Source organism: Stegostoma tigrinum, chromosome 2, assembly GCF_030684315.1.
Source record: "Stegostoma tigrinum isolate sSteTig4 chromosome 2, sSteTig4.hap1, whole genome shotgun sequence".
Taxonomy (NCBI): Eukaryota; Metazoa; Chordata; class Chondrichthyes; order Orectolobiformes; family Stegostomatidae; genus Stegostoma; species Stegostoma tigrinum.
The window spans coordinates 138,257,449-138,279,195 of NC_081355.1; the positions used below are offsets into that span (position 1 = coordinate 138,257,449).

The 21,747-nt window shown below is 39.2% G+C and overlaps 1 protein-coding gene across 5 annotated transcripts in view; it reads right to left on the reverse strand.

The window, feature by feature from the left end:
• The window catches only part of dync2i1 (dynein 2 intermediate chain 1), a 126,883-nt gene that overhangs the window by 20,604 nt on the left and 84,532 nt on the right, over positions 1–21,747 (reverse strand). For 4 of the 5 annotated variants that reach the window (XM_059639584.1, XM_059639581.1, XM_059639576.1 and 1 more), the window contains 8 exons: positions 21,595–21,724; positions 19,197–19,308; positions 13,224–13,318; positions 12,734–12,863; positions 11,780–11,952; positions 7,165–7,327; positions 3,606–3,719; positions 1,400–1,461 (listed from right to left, as the gene is read on the reverse strand). In XM_059639584.1, coding sequence (XP_059495567.1) covers positions 1,400–1,461; positions 3,606–3,719; positions 7,165–7,327; positions 11,780–11,952; positions 12,734–12,863; positions 13,224–13,318; positions 19,197–19,308; positions 21,595–21,724 — 979 coding nt within the window. The remainder of the gene's footprint in view (positions 1–1,399; positions 1,462–3,605; positions 3,720–7,164; positions 7,328–11,779; positions 11,953–12,733; positions 12,864–13,223; positions 13,319–19,196; positions 19,309–21,594; positions 21,725–21,747) is intronic. The other variant, XM_059639570.1, reaches the window with a different exon arrangement.

Consider the following 21,747-nt stretch of genomic DNA (forward strand, 5'->3'; position numbering starts at 1 on the left):
TGGCAGAGTGGACTTGATGGGCCAAATGGCCTTACTTCCACTCCTACGTCTTATGGTCTTATATGCTGAGTTTCCACTTGGATCCCATTCAGCAGCTCATTTCCCAGGTACTCTTTAATATCTTTCTTCTTCAAGTTACAACCAAATTCTCTTTTTGCAAATAATAGAGGATAGCATTTTCACTAAGTTACCAGGCATATTACCGCTGGACTGTTAATTCAGAGACCCAGGTGATGTTCAGGGTAGCTGGGTTCAAATCCCACCATGGCAGATGGTGGAATTTAAGTTTAATAAGTATCTAGAATTAAAAGTCTAATGTGAATCCATTGCCAATTGTCGAGAAAAACCCATCTGGCTCACGAATGTCCTTTAGGGAAGGGAACTGCCATCCTTACCTGATCTGGCCTACATGTGACTCCAGACCCACAGCAATGTGGTTGACTCTTAACTGCCCTCAGGGCAATTTAGGGATGGGCAATAAATATTGCCTAACCAGCAATGACCTCCATCCCGTGAAAGAATAAAGAAAAACAAAACACGCTTCAATTACCATCCTAACATCCATAAATTGCAAATTTGTACTCCAAAATTATACTTTTTCCATCTTGAAAGTAAATGAGATTGTAAACTAAAAACATTAGAAAAAAGTAGCAGTCACATGTCACATGTTTAAGAACTAGCCAGTCTAAATAATGTGTTTCTCCACCAAAATCAAAGGCTTGATTCATATAAACACTAGATTAAGACTGACGGCTCATTAAAAAGCCATAAACATTATAAATGATTTATAAATGTGACGTCTGAAATAGCAAACATCAAAAAGAATTGGAAGAGGACTAGCTCCCTCAAAAAATATGGAAAATTGGTTTAGAACTTAAACAAAGCATTACTTAATTACAGTAAAGGAATGCCAGTATCCAGTTCCAAGAAATTAGATTTTAAAATCAATGTAATGTAGCAATTCTAAAAATTCTAGCTTTTCTAAATTAAATTACAGATAATTGAATGAAATAATTAACTGGATTAACTAATTACTATACAAATAATGACCAAAACAACTTGAACTTGGGAATAATATTTGGAGTATCATTCCAAAACTTTTGGTACTGTTTATCAGAAAATTGTTAGGAATATTCAAGAGAGAAAAGTGAGACTTGTGTAAATATACAGTTGATTCAAGTGCAGACTACTAAATTTCCTCTCAATCTCAATTTACGGATATTCTGATGCAAACAGAAGAGTTAATTATTCACATGCTTATCGAAAATAGAAATATATGATTCAGAGTCACAATGTTTTACTGGCCTATACTATAAATAAATTCATGCATTCTGTTAATTAACCAATCGAAAACAAAAATTACTTAGACCTTTATGTGTCGTGACATGGCTGTGCTTACCCACAAATTAAGCAAACCGCCTTCATCTAGCGTCGCAAGCTGAAATGACAGTCCTGAACTTCCTTATGTAGACAAAAAGAAAATTCTTAAATACCAAAGCACAAAAATATGATTGCTAACTACCCTAGTAAGTTGGAAATATTTTGACTTCAACCACTTATAAATATATTACAAACTTGAAATTCTAACCCACATAATTAAACTTTTCAATTACAGTCACTGATGTAATGTCAGAAACATTGGCAGCCAAGCTGTTCACAGCAAGTTTCCACAATAAAGTGACAATGATCAAGTTTTATTTTTTGTGTTGTTGATTGAGAAGTAATTATTGAACAGTGTAGCAATTGTGATTAGGTCAGCCGGCTCTTTTTCATAGAATATGAGTTCCCATGATTGGGGCTGTTAATTTGGTCCAGAGAGCCCTGGCTGATAGAAAAAGGGGAATATCAGAGATACCACCACTCTGATAGGTGGCTCTGAATGAGGCAGTACTAAAGTCAAGAACTGTTCACGTTCAAGTAAAAGGTGACTTGATGACGGGATACCAGCCTCTGTTGAGTTGTTGCATTCAGGACGAGAGAGATAACTTCACTGCTCCTCGTCAAACAGTCTGGGATACATCTACTTAAAAGGGTCTTCCTAAAATCTCAACCAAAACATTATTCTCTCAACAGTTCAGCAGTGGATAGAGATTTTCACCAGTGGAACCCTCTGCCTCCTGACTTGAGTATAATATGCCGACAACTGAGCCACAACCAACATCATTGTGGTGTTCAGGTCACACTAACGTGGCCAGTTTAGTTTCAGCCAAGTCATGAAAACGTATGTACCAATCAGCAGGGAAGACCATTTCAAATGGGTGCTGTGTCAAAATCATAGCAAAATGATTTGATAGGCCACTTTGTGCTTTTCTTCTGCAGTTCAAAGCATGTAACTACTGAATCACAGATTGACAAAATACAAGAAGGCCTGCTGTATTGGTCATGAGTATGCAGAGTACCTTTAAATCTTGAACCAAAAAGTAGAAAAGCAGTTAATGAAATTTAGGTGGAGCTTTCATTGATGACATTTTCATCATTTCAAAAATTAGTACTTGTGTTAATACAGCAGATCTCAAATAATCCATTTTAGTCTTTATGTGATTTTGTTCAAATTGAAATGATAGGCCCTAAACATTTAATAACTGGGAAGGATATAAAATAGGATTAACAAGAAGTTGCATATTTATCTAAATAAGTAACAGCTAAATATAATTATCTAAATGTAAATGTACATGTACAATTTTGTTTCTTTTTACAGCACATTGTTGGTTATAAAACATGCTCAATGTAACTAAGGTTTTGGAGTAGATCTGTAGCTGGGGTTGTAGGTGTTGAGGTTGGTTGGCTCGCTGAGCTGGTTTGTTGTTCCACAGGTGTTTCGTTACCTTGCTTGGTAACATCCTCAGTGCAGCCTCTGATGAAGCATTGATGTGTTTTCCCACATGGTTTTTAAACTCTGGGGTCCGTCGCGATGGATTGCCTCACTTCCGGGTTTCCTCCATAGTGGAAATATATATGGGGTCGAGTTCAATTTGTTTATTAATAGCATGCCTCGTGGAGTGCCATGCTTCCAGGAATTCTCGTGCTCGTCTCTGCCTAGTTTGTCCCAGGATCTTGGTGTTCTCCCAGTTGAAGTCGTTCTCCTTGTCCATGTGGATTGAGATGAGTGAGTATTGGTCGTATCCATGAACACCAACTGGCTACAAAAAGACACGACCAATACTCACTCATCTCAATCCACATGGACAAGGAGAACCACAACTTTGACTGGGACAACACCAAGATTCTGGGACAGGCTAGGCAGAGACAAGCATGAGAATTCCTGGAAGCATGGCACTCCACAAAGCAAGCTATTAATAAACACATTGAACTCGATCCCATATATATTTCCACTATGGAGGAAACGCGGAAGTGAGGCAATCCATCACAATGGACCCCAGAGTTTAAAAACCAGGTGGGAAAACACATCGACGCTTCATCAGAGGCTGCACTGAGGATGTTACCAAGCAAGGTAACAAAACATCTGCGGAACAACAAATCAGCTCAGCTAGCCAATCAACCCCAATACCCAACATAAATAACATTAGAAGTATTTTGTGGAAGACAAATGATGACCTTTGATAGAAAGACTGATGGAAGACCCACAATTCTGACTGAAAACCTACCTTTCTGGGATGAAAAGAGGGAAAGCCCAACATCATGATTATCAAAGCAAACAGATGACACTGGATGGACAGCTTTCACTGCACAGGAGTGATTGATTGCTGTGAGAACGCCATCTGTAATGAAATTGCATTCAAATCAATCCCATATCCTCACAATTCTTTTTTGGTGTTACTAATACTTAGTAAGTATATTTATACTGATTACAACGTGAATTCAAATTACGAGATTCAGGCAGGAAGAATGCCACAAAAGCAAGCATGTAGACTATTAACTTTTAAATCCTTTCAAATAAAGAATGCAAGAATTACATTGAATCTACAGCGCAGAAGCAGATCTCATGGCTGATGTGGTCAATTTATGCTAAACAGAAGCTTGTTCCCACCCTCTGGACTATGATATAGGAATTTAGGAAGGATTTTTCTTCGTAGCACCTAAAATATTTTAAAGGAGAATATTCTCAGAACAAAATGAAACGAAGTATTTAAATGGGAACGAATTGTCTCTAGACATTGGTTATGAATTATACTGTTGGCATACCATCAATTTGTGTTTCAATTAAACTCACAGCAATTAAAAACTCTGGCTTAGCTTGATTTCCCAACAACCCAAAGCAACAGTGATTATGACATGAAATTATCTTTAATTTAATAAGACAATCACTCCAACTGTATATTGCTAATCCTTATGATTAAAGGAGGAGATTTCTTTAAGGAATTTTTGTGAAATCATCATTGAAGAAGCAGCCAAATGTTTCTATCAGAAGTAGTTCCAGTTCAAAGTCAGCCACACAATGACTGAGGTGAATCTTGCTCAGGACACAGCTTGTTTTTTTATTCTCTCGTGGGAAATGTGTATTGCTGGCTGGCCAGTATTTATTGCTCTTCCTAGTTGTCCTCAAGCAGGTGATAGGGAGCTACCTTCTTCAACCAAAACAGTCCACGTGTCTTAGGTTCACCCACAATGTTCTCAGGGAGAGAATTCCATGATTTGACCTAGCAACAGTGAAGGATACGCAATATATTTCCAGTCAAGAAGGTGAGTGCTTTGGAAGGAAACTTGTAGGTGGTGGTATTCCCACATATCTGCTGTCCTTGTCCTTCGAGATGAAACTGGTTGTGAGTTTGGAAGATAATGTCTAAGGATATTTGGTGAAGTTCTTCAGTGTATTTGTAGATAATACACAGTACTGCTACTGAACATCAATGGTGTACGGAGCGGATTGTGGATCTGGTGTCAATCAAGTGGACTGTTTGTCCTGAATGGTATCCAGTTTTTCGAGTGTTGTTGGGCCTGCACCCATCCAGGCAAGTGGGGAGTATTCCATCATACATCTGACAATTGCCCTAGATGATGGACAGGTTTTGAGTAGTCAGGTGAATTACTCGCTTCAGTATTCTTAGCTCCGAACAAATGCACAAAATTCCACTTGCTGAAGTAAAATTTTAAGCAGGAAAGATGTCAGTAGCATTCTCTTCATTCCCCATTAACCTTGGCAGAAAGTCAGCAGAATGAAAACTTGCAGTAATATTTGCATGTTTCACTCAGGCTTGCATTGATTGTTTATGCAGAACGAACATACGGACATCCAAAATAGGAATAGGCCATTAGGCCCTTCAAGCTACTCCGTCAATCATATTATAGATTATCTCATTTTAACCTCAACCACATTTACTCAATAACCTTTCACTCCTTTCCTCATCAAGAATCTGTCTGCCTTTGCCTTAAAAATATTTAAAGATTTTGCATTCACAAGCAAAAAAATTTCTGCTTCTGTCTTTAATGAGTGTCTTCTGACGCCCAAAACACACAAAAAAGCAATAAAAACCGAGCAAAGAATTAATGAAAGAAGGTATAAATATAAAATAATAATGAGCCGAAGAGATTTTCATTTTTTTTAAAAACTGAAGGAACTGTGGATGTTGTAAATCAGGAACAAAAACAAATTTGCTGGAAAAGCTCAGCAGATCTGACAGCATCTGTGAAGAAAAAACAGAGTGAAGGTTCTGAGGAAGGGTCACCGGATCTGAACCAGTAACTCTTTTTTTTCTTTCACAGATGCTGCCAGAACTGCTGAGCTTTTCCAGCAAATTTGTTTTTGCTCATTTTTTAAAAATTGCCTTGCAGCGTGAGAAGAATCAGAGTTGACCATGCGTAAAAGCAATAATTGGTGGAATTTTGTTGTCAGTAAGCACTTTGTATTTTTAAAGTGGCCCTTAGTTCTAGATTCTCCCACCAGAGAAACATTCTTTTCACGTTCATTCTTTTTCCTCAGGATCTTCTACGATTTAATCAAGCCACTCGTTACTCTTCAAAACTCCAATGCATACAAGCCTAATCTATCTAGTCTTTCCTCATTAGACAACACAGCTATATCAGTTATGAGTGTACAAATTTTTTTTTAAGTGATTCTGATGCATTTACAATACTCCATTGTTATGGACCAGACCAAGTTCACTTATATCAAGGAGATACCCTAGACAAAAATTTTCATTTTATTTAAAGACAGGTATCAGGCACTCTGCTCCAGATACGCTTCAAGTGCACTACTTGGCTTTAGGCAAAACACAAATTAGTTGTACACCACAGTTAAAGCACAAACAGAAAAGGAAAAAATTAGTATAACTTTAACTCACGTGAGGTACTTCACAAAAGAATATATTATTTGGCTACTACTCATCAACTATTCCAATATAGCAGCATCCAATAAACACACCCTTGGCAAAGGCAAATTCAGCAAAACAGATTTTTTCGCATGCTATCTTGAGTCCCGTGGAAAGGAAAACCAAATTAAATATTACTACAAAAAGAGAACTCAAACTTTTAATAGAAAGAGCTGTGTTTAGTAGCTTCAATCCCCAACTTCAACAGAAAGCAAAAATTAAAATCCTAGGTCTGTGTGAGCATGACTCCATCTACTCATGCTTCTTTTGTCTAAATTTAAAAAGCACTCAGGGAGCTCAAAGCTGTTTACCCATTGTTTCTGAAGCAAACATTCTGTCTCCAGGTGATAACACCACTCTTTAAAAGAAACAGCACAGAACAAATTCCTCTTAAAGGTACATAACATCATACCATAAATAGGGAGACCAATAATGCACACTTCTGAATATCAGAAGATTCTCCTCTTGCTTCACAAAATGATAACTTAAAATAGGTTATAGATAGGCGCAGTTCCTCTTGGCTCTTTTATGAATCAGAGGATTTATACAATACTCTCAACAGAACATTGTGCCTAGACTTCATACTTGGTCTATAATATTGCCATTGGAAATCACTCCACAGTGACAGTAAAATTATGAGTGCGCCATCACTACCATCTTCTGCTCCTCATTCCCATAGATGATATATGGCTAGTAGTGAGAAGGATACTCAATCTCCTGTTGGTGCAGCCCAAATACTAATCAATGGAGAACATAAAACAGTGACCTAAAATTGATTGCTCCCAAATATATCCATAAACATTCTCACATCTACACAAGAAATGCAATTAGATTTGTTAGACTTTAGCTACCTTTTGCAAATCAGTGTAGGGTTCTCTCAAACCATTTAGTCACTTACCAGTTGAGAATGTTGGAGTTCTGAGAGTCCATTCTTGGCCCCCAGTCTGGAGAGTGTAGTGTATAGTGGAATGTTCGCGAAGATCCCAAGCTACGACTGAGCCATCTACTGTTCCAGCAAACACAGATACCACATTATTTGGGCCAAAACAGCAGCATTGTACCTGCAGTAGAACATCACACTATATCAGCATTTAGTTCATTATTAAACTTTTAATATGACTGAATAGATAACTAGCTTGAAATCAGAAGACAGAGTGTGAAAACCTTTGACTAGGGGCTATAATTAACAGAACTCAATACATACCTACTGAGTCAGGTGCCTCTCACATTATACAGAATAACCTTGCATAGAACATAACAGCACAGTACAGGCCCTTCAGCCCTCGATGTTGTGCCGACCTGTAATACCGATCTCAAGCCCATCTAACCTACACTATTCCATGTACGTCCATATGCTTATCCAAAGACATCTTAAATGTACCTAAAGTTGGCGAATCTTATTACTTGTACATTATCCTTGTAATTTCACATCAATGAAAAGGCTGTTTGTAGTAATTAATAACTGTACCATTGTATTAATGGATGTGGTCAAATAAAATTCAGTTGTGATTGCTGTACCAATTCAAATCTCAAGTTTACACTGTCTCAATGCTCTCCTACAGTGGTTTCAGCATTACCATAGTTCATATGTTTGAAGTGGTATTGGTCTACGCCCCACGAGTTACATTTTGCCTGTTTTTGTACAAAAAAACAAAAAAGTTTGTATTTGTAATTTGGGGGGTTAGTCAGCCAGACAGCTGGTGTGTGATGCCAACCAGCATGAGCTAACTTCCCATACTGGGTGGAAGTCACTTTCTCAACACTTGCCCAAGGCATTGTAACGCTCAGATTAACCTCACCACCAGTCATTTCTCTCGAAATGAAAAAAGCCCTGTGGTCCTCCGAGACAATGGTGACTACTCGAATACATTGAGACAGAGATATGGTGTCACATAGCACAAAACAGACCCTTTGGTCTAACTTGTTCATGCTGATGCAGTTTACCAAACTGAACAGTCCCATTTGCCTGGGTATGGCCCATATCCCTCTAAAGCTCTCCTATTCATGTATCTAGCCAAACATCTTTAAATGTTGCAAGTGTGCTTGCATTTACCCTTTCCTCTGGCAGTTTATTCCACATACGTACCAACCTCTGCATGAAAAAAGTTGCCCCTCGGGTCCTTTTTAAAATCTTCCTCCTGTCACCTTAAAAGTGACCACTTAGCTTTGAACTCTGCCACCCCAAGGTAAAAACCTTTGGGGTTATTTTATTTTCATTTTATGCCCCTCATGATTTTAAACCTGTGGCCACCCCTCCCCTCCTCCAAAATCTCCTATGCTCCAATGAAAACTCCTAGCCTCTCCCTATAACTCAAACCATCCAGTCCCAGCAACATCCTGGTAAATCTCTTCAAATTCATGTCCTTTCTACAATTCTGGTTGCTCTGCTATATGCAGTACTCCAAAAAAAAACCTTCAACATCCTGTACAACCTTAACATGACTCCTACACTCAACAGTCTGAACAATGAAGGCAAGTGTGAATTACCTCCTTATCCACACAGAAGGGGTTTAACCCTTTTAAAGGCTGTGTCACAGGGCGGTTGTGATACAAACCAGTGAATAAAAAGTGTGCCATAGGATATACACCACTGTTGGTAGCTAGTGTCCAACTGAAACCTGGCAGTGTATATTTTTGCAATGTTAGAGAATTTACTGAACATATCAATCTACTTGTGCACATAAACAATGTGAAGAAGCTGGTCAGAAGTACCTTAACTCTGTGAACATTACAGCATAAAAAAGAATAGAAATAAGCCGTATGGGATTCAAACATCTGTGCTGACATTCAGTACGGTTTATTTTCTATATCAACTCCACTTTCCTGACCTTTCCTAATATTTCTCAATTCCGTTAGTATCCAAAAAACTCCATATATTCAGAGCTGAAATCAGTAATGTCTAATCACCCACGGCCTTCTGGGATAGCAGATTCCAAGGAGTCACAAACTTGAATGACGCCATTAGACATCAACTGAGCCCTAAATGGGAAGCCGCTTCTTCTGATGCCATGCCTCCTAATTCAACCAGTGACTCCCTGACAACCACCACTGATTGGCCAAGGCCTTAACTGGATTCAAGCCACATCAATATACTGAGCACATCAAAGGCTGGAAAGGGAAAACAACTCAGCTTCCACTTCTCTAAAGTCTTTCTACCATCCAATTATCAAAAGTCAGGAACTTAGAACTGCAAGAGGCAACTTGAATAAAACATACTTGAGGGGTACTGATGGGTCGCATGTGGAAAAGATATTTCCTCTTATGTGAGAATCTATAACTAAGGATCATTGTTAAATAATAAGAGCCACTTAAGGTGGAGATAAGGAGAATTTGTCTCACAGACTTATGAATCTTTGGAACTCAGCTTCCATTGTCTTGAGAAAGAGTCTTTTTGCTATTTTTAAAAGGAATATAGGTTCTTGAGAAGGAGAGGGTGTTTAAAGGTTGTCGAGGGTAGGCAGGAAAGTAAAGAAATCAGACGAGCCAAGGTCTTATTGAATGGTGGCGCAGACTCGAAGAGCCAAGTATTAAACTTGTTCTTAACTTGTATATTTGCATGTTTTTGATGATCACTCCCCACTTGCCTGGATACATGCAACAATACTCAAAATGCTTAACATGACACTTGTGACATCTAATTCAATGTATTAAAGATTCAATTCCTCCACCATCATTGTGCCACGGCTGGAGGCAGTATCAACCAGAGGATGCCGTGCAGCAACTTGCCCAAGGTTCTTCAGTGACACCTTCCAAACCTGTGAGCTCTTCTACTCAGTAAAAACAAAGGCAGCAAGTGTAAGGGAATAACAACACACACAAATTTCACTTCAAAGCACACATTATCCTGTGTTTTCATTGTAGCTTGTCAAGATACTAAAATTCCCTCCTAACAGAATGGTGGACATACCTATAATACAAAATATCCAGCAGTTTAAGAAGCCAGCATATCAATATCTTTTGAAGGAAAATAAATGCTGGTCTCTCCAGCCACACTCACCTCTGACAAACAAAAAAAAATTTTGGACAATAAAAGCAAAGCCAAGCCAAACAGCCTTTCAGGCCTTAGTGTTACTGCAAGAGTTAATGAACAAGCAAGCAATGAAGGGAGGTAATGGTATAGCGTTATGGTCACTAGGATAGTAATCAAGAAAGCCATGCAATGCTCTGGGGACTTGGGTCTGAATCCCACCACAGCAGGTGGTGAAATTGAACTCAATAGAATCTGGAATTAGAATTCTAATTGTGACTGCAAAAACATTTTCAATTATCCAACTGGTTTAATAGTGATCTTTAAGAAAGGAACGCAGTTGTTATTATTCAATGGCGCATCTGTCCACGATGGTATCAGTACAAGTGACTACGACATAGTCTTTGTGGAATCAAAGTCCAATATTCACATTGAGAATATCTTCCATTCTAAGTGTGGCATTATCACCATGCTAAATGGGAAAAATCTTTGAACGGATCTAGCATCTCAAGCTTGGGCATTTATGAGGTGGTTTGGATCAAAAGCAGTGGTAGAAGTATTTCCAAACAACACAAAAACTCAACCTGATATATCATCCAATCTATCACTATCATCAAACGAGGGGATTTACCCTGGGTCAAACGAGGCCATTCCAGGAACAATACCCATGATCATATAATTTAATTTAAAAGGTCCAACAGGAAATGTGGGCAATAATCTTCACCACCAATGCAAATTTATAAAACTTACTGTTTTATACTAGCATTCAATTAGTGGTAGTTATACGCCATAGCAGTGAGCTCTTTAGAACTGACCAATCTCATTTCACATAGGTTCCTTAGAAATAGCTTTTTCTTTAAATTTTCCTGCTAGAAAACCCTGGAATTGAATTGATAGATACATCCCAAGGATGTTACATCTTCCTAGCTTGCTGCCTGGGCCTTTGTAGAGATCTATTCAGCTTTCATGAACAGTCTATGTCCTTAAAGGTAAAATATTTTAAGATTCCATCACTGGACTCAACTTTATACCTGTTAAGATTTACACAGCCACAGACACTAGAACACCACACCTCCATTAGTCTCACTGCTTCCTGAGTATAGCTGACATAAGGATATATTTTTCCATCAAGGTCTATCAAATGCATGGTGGCACAGTGGTTAGCTCTGCTGCCTTATAGAGCCACAGACCTGGGTTCGATTACCCGCCATGGGGAACTGCCTATGTGGAATTTGCATGTCTTCCCTATGTCTACATGAGTTCCCTCCGAGTGCACTGGGTTTCTTCACATAGTCCAAAGAAGTGCTGACTAGGTAGACTGGCTCTCCTAAACTGCCCCATAGTGTACAGGGATAGGCAGGCTAGGTAAGTTAACAATGGTAAATGTGCAGTAATGGGGGTAGAGCAGGATACTCCTCTGAGGACTGGCACAGACCCGATAGGATGAATGGCCTTTATCTGCACTGTAGGGATTCTATGAATTTTCGTTAATTGCATCTATAGTGCCTTCTAAATAGACAAGACATTTTTAAGACTTTCCACAGACCTCAGATTCGCAGACAAGGATTTTCTGAGGTGCTGAAGGTTCCCAGATATTCCAAACACAAATCACGTAATTGCTGGCTAGTTGGACAACCCCAGGCTCTTTAGGAAGACTGTGGACTGAAAGCAGAGTTTGTCTCTGGACCTGTGAAAAGTGTAGACATAACACCTCACGACCTACAAAAGAAAACACAAAAAACACATTTACAAACATAAAATTAGCTTTTGGTGATTATTTGTAGAATTCTGAGTAAATAAATTACATGGTATTGTATTTATCAACTTAACTAAGGCAATACAAGTACAACATTTTCATTTTTAAAAATTCATGACGTAGCTCCACCAAGTGGTACAGCTTGAGTTTCCAAACCCTTAGCTAATCAGTGCAAAGTTCGACAAAAGTCGACAAGCTGTATTATATGGGAAAACAATGTTGCTGGACAAATTGATCAAGATGATGTAAAAAGTGTTTAACAGATGACTGAAATGAGAATGCTATCAGTCAAGCAGAAATGTCAACTAGAGGCAATGTGACTAGGTTCAAGTAAAGAAACAAATACATTTCAAAGTGAACACTTTCTCCTGCAAGACTGAAACACAACAAAACTATATAGAACCTTTAAAGTAATGAAGCATCCCAAGGTGCTTCATCGGCATTTAATTTAAAAAAAAGAAACACAGCCACATTGGAAATATTAGGTAAGATGACCAAAATTTTCATCAGAGATATTTGTTAAAGCGTGGCTTAAAAGGAGGAAAGATAGATCAAGAGGCCAAAAGATAAAGGGAGGGAATGACAAAGTTTGGATCTTTAGCAACAGGAGGCATGGTCACAAATTAAAAATTACTTTCATTACAAGTTATTTAAACAAATTATATATTTGGAAAAGAGAAAACAAATATTCAGTCTAAATAATGTTTACATTCTTCCCTCAAACATGCTGAAACTATTTATTACCATGTAAAAATGGCAAGTTGACATTCAATTGAGTGCACCCATCACTGACAGACAAACTAGTTGCTTTTGACTGTACATTCTGACTGGCTTGGTTATCTGCTTGATCTTCTTCAAGCAACACAGAGATTACCTGTCATGGTATTACAGTGATACTGTTAGCAAACAAGGAAGGTAAACACACAAAAATCAACAATCCATACAGTAACAGCTCAATCCAGCATGCACTTTCTGATATTGAAAGCATGTATATGCAGTCAGCATTAAAATGCTACATAGGTTATTATTAGAATGTATTACTTTAAGGGAAATAAGAATGATATTGCTATATTGAACAGTCATTCTCTGATCAACATCTGTTAAATTAAACCTACCAATGTCAGGCATTTTAATTTAAATTGTCAGATAGAATTAAATTAGACATGAGAGTATTGCCAGAAATATTGTAAAATAACACATTATATCACAGTGCTACTCGTGTGAAATACAGCACCTGACAAGCAGATTTCAGGAAGTTGGTCAGTCTGCGAGAGTCAATACTTTTGGCCATTGAATCCAAGGACAAGGCATCATTAATATTAGCACCTGCTCAAGGAAGGAATATTTACTAAACAATTAGCTTAACATTCATACAATTTCAATCCTTATGTTTGCTAATATAAATTAATAATCAAAAAAGATTGAAACAAACGATTGAAGATAGAAAATGAATACGCCCACCAGCTACTAGAAGTCTGATAGAAGCAAGTGTAAAAGCACATAATTAAAAATAAATAGATGTACTTTTTTTCCCCTTATTGAATGATGTTAACAAAATAGGAAGGAAAGAAATTGTATTTAGTACCTTTTACGAGCTTGAGACAGCCCAAAGCATGTTACAGGCAATACAGTCACTTGGGAGGTGCAGTCAAAGACTTGCATGTACAAAGTGCCTACAAACAGCAATGTCTGAGCATTTATTTCAAAGGACGTTAGTGGAGGGATAGATATTGGCCAGGGTGCTTCTCTTTCCTTCGAAATTGTATGATGAAAGCTTTTTTCATGCACCAGACAGCATTAAGTTTAAAGTCTCCCCAACAAAACGTCACTTGCCAATAAAATGCACTTTCTTAAAAAATGCAGGCATGTCAGTCTATCATTTTGTTCTCAAGGCCTGAGTCTTTGCTCCCAACTTGGTAGTGGAGAATCGGAACATTACATGACTCAGGAGAAAGTGCTACAGAAGTTGAAATTTTCATTCCAGATGGGGTCAGGTTTTTTAGGTGCCATGAAAAGGATTCAGAGGCTGCAAAGTATGAAGCCTACTGGGCGAAAGGCTAGCCTGCGCTATGAGGCTTGAATCCAACTGCAAAAAAAAACAAAAATAATAAAAACACTCCAGTCCTTACCCTTCACATCTGTCACTGCTTCATATATGCCACATGTCCAACCATGTCAACTAATCCTGTTCACCCACCCCCCATGACATTGACAACCATGCTCACAGTCTCTTATACAGGAGGGCTTGGTGATGTGGTGCAATGAACACAATGTGTCTCTCGATGTCAGCAAAACTAAAGAACTGATCATCAACTTCAGAAAGAAAGGAGGCGAGCCCACCCACATCTATATCATCAGAACTGAGGCTGAGAGAGTGAACAGCATCAAATTCCTTAGAATGACGATAACCGACTGGCTGTCTGGACTTCCCACATAAATACAACAGTCAAGAAGGCACAAGAACGCCTCTTCTTTCTCAGGTGGCTCGGAAAATTTGGCATGTCCATAAGGTCCCTCACCACCTTCTACAGTTGCACCATTGAAAGCACACTGTCCAGGTGAGTAACAGACTGGTATGGCAACTGCTCTGCCCACTGCCATAAGAAACTGCAGAAGATTGTATACACAGCCCAGACCATCATGGAAGCCAGCCTTCCATCCATGGACTCTATTTATAAGGCTCGCTGCCATGGAAAGGGGATCAAAGATCCATCACACCCCAGTAATGACCTCCTAGAACCTCTTCCGTTAGGTAGAAGATACAGAAGCCTGGACAGACACACTAGCAGGCTCAGTATCAGCTTCTTTCCAGCCGTTATCAGACTGTTGAATGGACTCTAGCCTCATTCAATGTAACCTATAGGCCCCAAAGTTTTTTTGATCTGTACATCCTTTACTTACTGTGATCTACCTGTACTGCTCATAAACAAAATATTTTGCTATATTTCAGTACATGAGACAATCAAATCAAAATCATATTTTCCAGGTGACTAACTTGTGTCCCTCCATCCATCCCCATGGATGGCCCAAATACCTGCAGTCCTAACCTATGTCCCTCTACCCAACAACCACGTTCTGTCATAGCTTCATGTCAACCAACGACCCACACCCATAATCCTTTTCTTTTATACTGTTCATGTCAACTCACTCAATATCCACCACGGGTACGTCTTTGGACCTTTGATGTGATGAAAGAAAACAAAGGCCCAGAATTTCAGTGGCCACAAAGTCAATGTAGATGAGAAGTGCACATCAGTACCCTGCAGAATTCACGATGTAGCAGACTCCAATCCCCCTAGGCCTGAAACCCTCAAAAGATGTCCATTTAAAAGCAGAGGATACAGAGGGTTCCACTGAAATTAGGTAAATGGTTACTCATGGAAGGTAGACCAGAGCAACATCTGGGTGGCTATGAAACTGACCCTCCACCCCCAACTTACTATGGAACTCTGATGACCCCTCCCCCAGACCCCTACAGCCCTTAAAACCCACCCAAATCCACACCCCAAATCCCAACCTAAGACCCAACATCTCACTTCACTCTAGGACCTGACACACTCCTCAGGGCCTGACACACTCCTCTATCCCCTGCGTCTTATTCAAACCAAAACTCTCCACATCCCAGCTGTCAGATCCACAAGTCCCACCCACTACTAGCCAGACATCTTCCACTAATATGAAAACTTTATCACTTACCTGGCCTCTTTCCCACCAGCAGTCCCTGGAATTCTACCCTCACACTAGCTGTATGTACTTAGCGGTTCACAGGGATTCATGCACCTGCCTGTGATGCTAGACGTCTACATCACAGAAAACAGCAATGAACTGACATGAAAAGGGGACATGGTTCATCTTCCTCCAGCTATCCTGCACTGCAAGGGACCTGTCAAAATTGAATTGCTTCATATTTCAGAAGGAGCCCTGATTAGAATCTCCTGTAAGGAATGCGGACTTCCTTCAGAAAATTGAGTGCATTGCAGGAGTAGTCGCAGGTCATGGTATTCCCATGTATCTGTTGCCTTTGCCCTTCTAAATGGAAGTAGTCATGGGTTTGGAAGGTGCTAAGGATCTTTGGCAACGTTCTGTAGGGCATTTAGTAGATAGTACATTCTGCTTCTCCTGAGCTTAGGTGGTGCAGGGAGTGGATGTTTGTGGATGTACTGTCAATCAAGTGGGCTGCTTTGTCTGGATGGCATCCAGGCTTCAGAGAGAATTATTGGAGCTGTATTCATCCAGGCAAGGGGGGAGGATTTTATCACACTCTTGACTTGTGCCTTGTAGATGATAGATAGGCTTTGGGGAGCCAGGAAGTGAGTAACTCACTGCAGTATTCCTAGCCTCCGACCTGCTCTAAAAGCCACTGTATTTATATGGCGAGTCCAGTTCACTTCTGGTCAATAGTAACCGTAGGATGTTTCTAGCATAGGATTCAGTGATGGTAATACCATTAAATGCCAAGAGGCAATAGTTAAAATGTCTTTTATTGGAGATGGTCATTGCCTGGCATTTATGTGGTGTAAATGTTGTTTATCACTTGTCAGCAACTGGATCCTCAGCTTCCTGGCCCACAGACAGCAATCAGTGAAGATAGATGACTGCACCTCCTCCATGATAATCCTCAACACTGGAGTCCCACCAAGGATGCGTTCTCTGCCCCCTACTGTACACCCTGTGCACCCTTCGACTGTGTAGCCAAATTCCAAACAAAGGCCATCTACAAGTTTGCTGACAACATCCACCATGGTAAGGCAGATATTAAACAACGAGTCAGAACACAGAAATGAGATAGAGGGCTTACTGTCATGGTACAATGATAACAATTTTTCTCTCAATGTCAGCAAAACAAAAGAACAGATCATTGACTTCAGAAAGAAAAGAGGAGAACATGCCCACATCTATATCATTAGACTGGAGGTTGAGACAGTTGAAAGCGTCAAGTTCCTCGGAGTTACGATAACCAACAACCTATCCTGGATCAGGGACACTCCAATGACGGAGTCCTGTAGATATGTCCTAGGGCTGAGATAAATGATCTCCAGCAATCTAAATGATTTTCCAATGGTAGCAGGACTCCAAACAGCAAAGAGTTTGCCTCTGATACCCATTGATTCCAATTTTGCCAGGGCTCCTTGATACCACACTTAATCGAATCCAGCTCTACTGTCAACACTGTCACTCTTACCTCATCTCTGGAATTCAGCTTTTCTGGCCATGATAATACCAAGGCTGTAATGAGGTCAGGAGCTGAATGGCCCTGGAATAACCCAAATTGGGTGTCACTATGCAGGTTATTGCTGAGCAGATGCTGCTTGATAGCACTGATGATGACACATTCCATCACTTTACTGATGACTGCAAGTAGACAGAGAGGGCAGCAATTGGCCAAGTATGATTCAGCCTACTTTTTGTGTACAGGACACACCTGGGCAATTTTCCACATTGTCTGTTAGGCGTCAGTTTTGCAACTGTACTGGAAAAGTTTGGTAAGGCTGGCACACAAGTCTTCAGTATTACTCTGGAATGCTGTCAGGGGCCACAGCCTTTGCATTATCCAGTGTCTCTAACTATTTCTTAATATCACATGGAGTGAATTTAATTGCTTTGATTGCAGAGAGTGCTTCAGCTTTATCTTTTGCACTAATGTTTTGAGTCCTTCCTTAATTGAGGAAGGGGGTATTTTCAGGCCTCCATCTCTTCCAGAGGATGTGACAGGACTGCAGAGACTAGATCTAATCCATTGGTTGTAGAACTGCTTAGCTATATCATTTTCTACTTATGCTGTTTGGCATATACATTGCCCTGTTTGGTAGCTGTCCTAGGTTGACTCCTTTTTGTCAGATATGCCTGGTGCTGCTCCTGGCATGCCCTCCTGCAGTCTCCACCAAACCAGGGTTGATTCCCTGGCTTGATGATAGTGGATGAGTGGAGGATATGCCATGCCACGAAGCTGTAGGTTGTGTTGGGAATGCAATTCTGCCTCTGGTTGGTGGCCCACAATGCCTCATGGATTGTGCCTAGTCTTGGGTTGCTAATGTGTTCAAAGGCTGTTCCATTTAGCACAGTAATAGTGTCAATCGACCCAATAAAGTGCGTTCTCAATGTGAAGGTGGGATTTCAAAGAAAAAAAAATCACATCCCACATTTCTCACTCTTAGCTAGAGATCCCACTGCAGAATCTGAGTGACTGAAGTGAAGGGATTTTCTCCTGAGCAGAGGAGAGAGACAGCCCCCTCTCCAGCCACGCAGATGGATGTGGCACAGGTTAAGAATGTCAGCATCATAAATGTGATTTCTCAAAACTAGAGAGCACCCCTCAAAACAAACCTTGCAGCTGCCCTCAATCCTCTTTCTTCAGGTGCCTCTCTTTTCTATCTGAACAGCCAACATTCACACACACACTCATCCTATTGTCCACTCATATTCATGCCTCATAATTAGATAATCAGAATCACAGAATTGTTATGGTACTGAAGGCCATTCAGTATATTGTGTCTGTACCAGCTTTGAGTCACCTTCCACACTTTATCTCTACACAAGCAATTTCTAATACTTCTGGCCTCAGCTTTGCAGAAGGCACCACAAATCTTTGAAAATAGACAGAGATTGGGGAACAGGGGCCAGGTGGTCTTAAAGTGAGAGCCATTTACAATGATGGGCATCAAGCTGCAGATTTCATCAACAACTTTTTATGTGTTAGGGATGTGGACCTCACCCATCCCGAACTGCCTTCATGAAGGCAGTGGTGAGCCACCCTCATGAACTATGGCAATCTGTGTGGGGGTTGTAGGTACATTTTCAATGCTATTAGATGGAGTACTCCAGGGTTTCCGCCCAATAATGATGAAGAAACTGTGATATGTATATCCAAGTTCAAGATGGTGAATGCCTTGGTTGGAAAATGTACAGATATAGGTGTTTCCATATGTACACTGCCCTTGTCCCTCCAAACAGGTTAAATTGCAAGTAATAAACTTGTATGAAAAAGTTACACGCATTCTATTCTTTTATATTCATCAATCTCTTTAAAGTGAACATTTGTAAACAAAGCAAGGGAGAAAATTGTAAAAGATTTCAAGACCAAGTCAGTAAAACCAAATTAGCTAGCCATTATCAAGCAGCTTGTGTTCATACGTAATCAAATGGGTAAATTCAAGTTACTCTGTGAGGTAAAATTTTTGTTTCCTGAAAGTTCACAAAAGGTATTTACCTCCACATAGCAGATTGCCCTCTCCAGGATGTTGTGTCCACTTTTCAACAGTTTCAATTTCATCTGTTTGAACGTCTCGGTCCACATTGTCTTCATTGCACTGAACAAAAGCCTAAAAACAATAAAACCAAAACAAAAATTAAACACTTAGAGCAACATGCTTTGTGAGAGAGTCAAACTTCAGCTAGCATAACCATTGAATAACAAAGTGTTTGGAAGAGTTGACACATTCTCTGTATAAATAGTTCATTTAAGGAAAAAAATTAGTTCAACAGAATGGAGCATACATTCTAAACAACTACTGAAATTATGTTGAACATTAGTCCTTTTAAAATAAATCAAAAATAATGTCTATATTAAAGTAGTATGAATGGGGATTTTAGCTAGCCAGAATAAGCTGAAAATTACAGCAAGCAGAATATAAAATCCTGTTCCTTCCATTTTCTGCAAAACAATTTAATATATTCATGCTAGAACACTGAAATATTTCTTTACATGTGTACACATCTCTTTCAAAGTTTAAGTCATCAGCTCAGTATCCTGTAGGTTTGAAGTGTTCAAATGATTCTGTCACATTAATCATGACCAATCGAGTACACGTTTCCTCCAAAAATCAGGGCATCATTGAATACACATTGAATTACAAAGAAATTACTACTCAAAAACATGCTATTGGATTCATTAGGCAATGTTGGTGTCAAGATCACACTCAAACTGTAGGTTAATTCCAACTTCCTGGCAGTATCCATGCATGTGCTAAGTAAATGCCTACTTATGAGCATAAGTAACGGTCTCAAATTAGATTAGAATCACTAAGCATTGATCTATATGCACAGTGAAAATTAGGTACGTACAAATGCAAAGGGGCCATCATTTATTTCCTCTTCTATTTTCTCCTTTTGTTGAATGAGAAAGATACTAACAATTCAGCTTAGTTCTCTGTAACAATTTTAACACCGCTGCGTCTCTGTAACAATTCTACTTATCTAACTACAGGACATTTAAAGCGACTGCTATGTGGGCAATGACAGGAATCATGCAGTATCAGCAACATTTCACATTGCTTTTTTAAAAACTTAATTTCAGTGGTACTAAGTTGTTCTTGCAAATGTGAATTCGTGAATCTTTAATGTAAAAATTCTATTCCATATTTTATTTGAAGAATACAATTAAGTTAGTTCATTCATCAAGAGCAGGTATATCACAAACAAGCATAAAAAGTGGCAGGCCTACTACAACAGCCCTAGTTTCAACATTCACCTGGAACTAATTTATCTTGTGAATCGATCTAAAGTAGTATAAAAACAAAATGCTAACTGGATTACAGTCATTCTGCAGGAGCAACATTCAACGATCAGCAATAAGACAAAGGTTGATCTTGCTTCTTCCATTGATCTTTGTTGAGAAAGGAATGTTGACCAGGACACAAGAGAACCACCTGCACTTCCACCAATAGTCACAGGCCTACGTTTTAACGCAACAGTAGCATCTCCAACAATTCAGCATACTTTTAATATTATATTTCAACAGCTCATTTGTTTATTTGCTCAAGTTCAAATGCAATAGCAGTTATAGAATTAGGGAAACTTAGAGAACAGGGGGAGGGTCCCTTGGAGTGTCATGCCCATGCCGATTTTTGGAAAAAGCTGTCAAATTAGTCCATATTCTTGCCTTTTGTCTTGCATGTCGCTGATCCGCAAATACCTATCCGACACCCTTTTAAAAATATTCATGAATCAACTTTTCAGGTGGAACATTCCAAATGCTGAAAACTTCCCTCCAGGTCTTTCACCAAAGATTTTGAATCTTGCCTTTACTTATCGTCACCCTCAAAGGTCTATTGCGTACTTTGTACCAAGACTAGATGAGATCTACAACTTTGAAAATTTATACGTTACACCAATATTATTAATTTACCAACACTCTAGATACCTTTACCAAAACACTGCAAAATATCTCAATCTGGCTTCCTGTTAACAAATCCACGCTGAGTTTACTTGATGAACAACATGGTCTCTATTTTCATATTTATTCTTCTATTTACAAGGAAAGCCCACGTTCTTTTAAATCACCTTGCCCTGCAAACTCACTAACACTTTTCTCCCACATAAGCATCCACCAATGTATATTGTACACACAATGACAACAAAGAAATCCAGAATGATACAGGATAAAATCCACGAGGATTAAACAGTGACAAAAATACTTACTTGTTAAAATGCATGTTTAACTTTATATTTCACAAATTGAACAGTAAAATTAAGAGGCCATTACGTATGGCTTAAGTTTGTCACTTCACGCTTCAGCAATATCTAAAACTATAAAAGACTAATTTACTTAAATGAATTCTAAACACCATACATAAACAGATAGAAAATGTGAAATATTCCTAACATACCTGTTTGGTGTTTGTGCGTCCAAAGTTCTTGATGTAGACATCGTACTCATTCAATGGGGGTAAATCAAGCATTGAAAAGCTAACAGAGAAATCCATGTCAATCAGTCGGAGCAGCTCCGCACTGCGCTTTCTGCAGAGAAGACAAAATTAGGA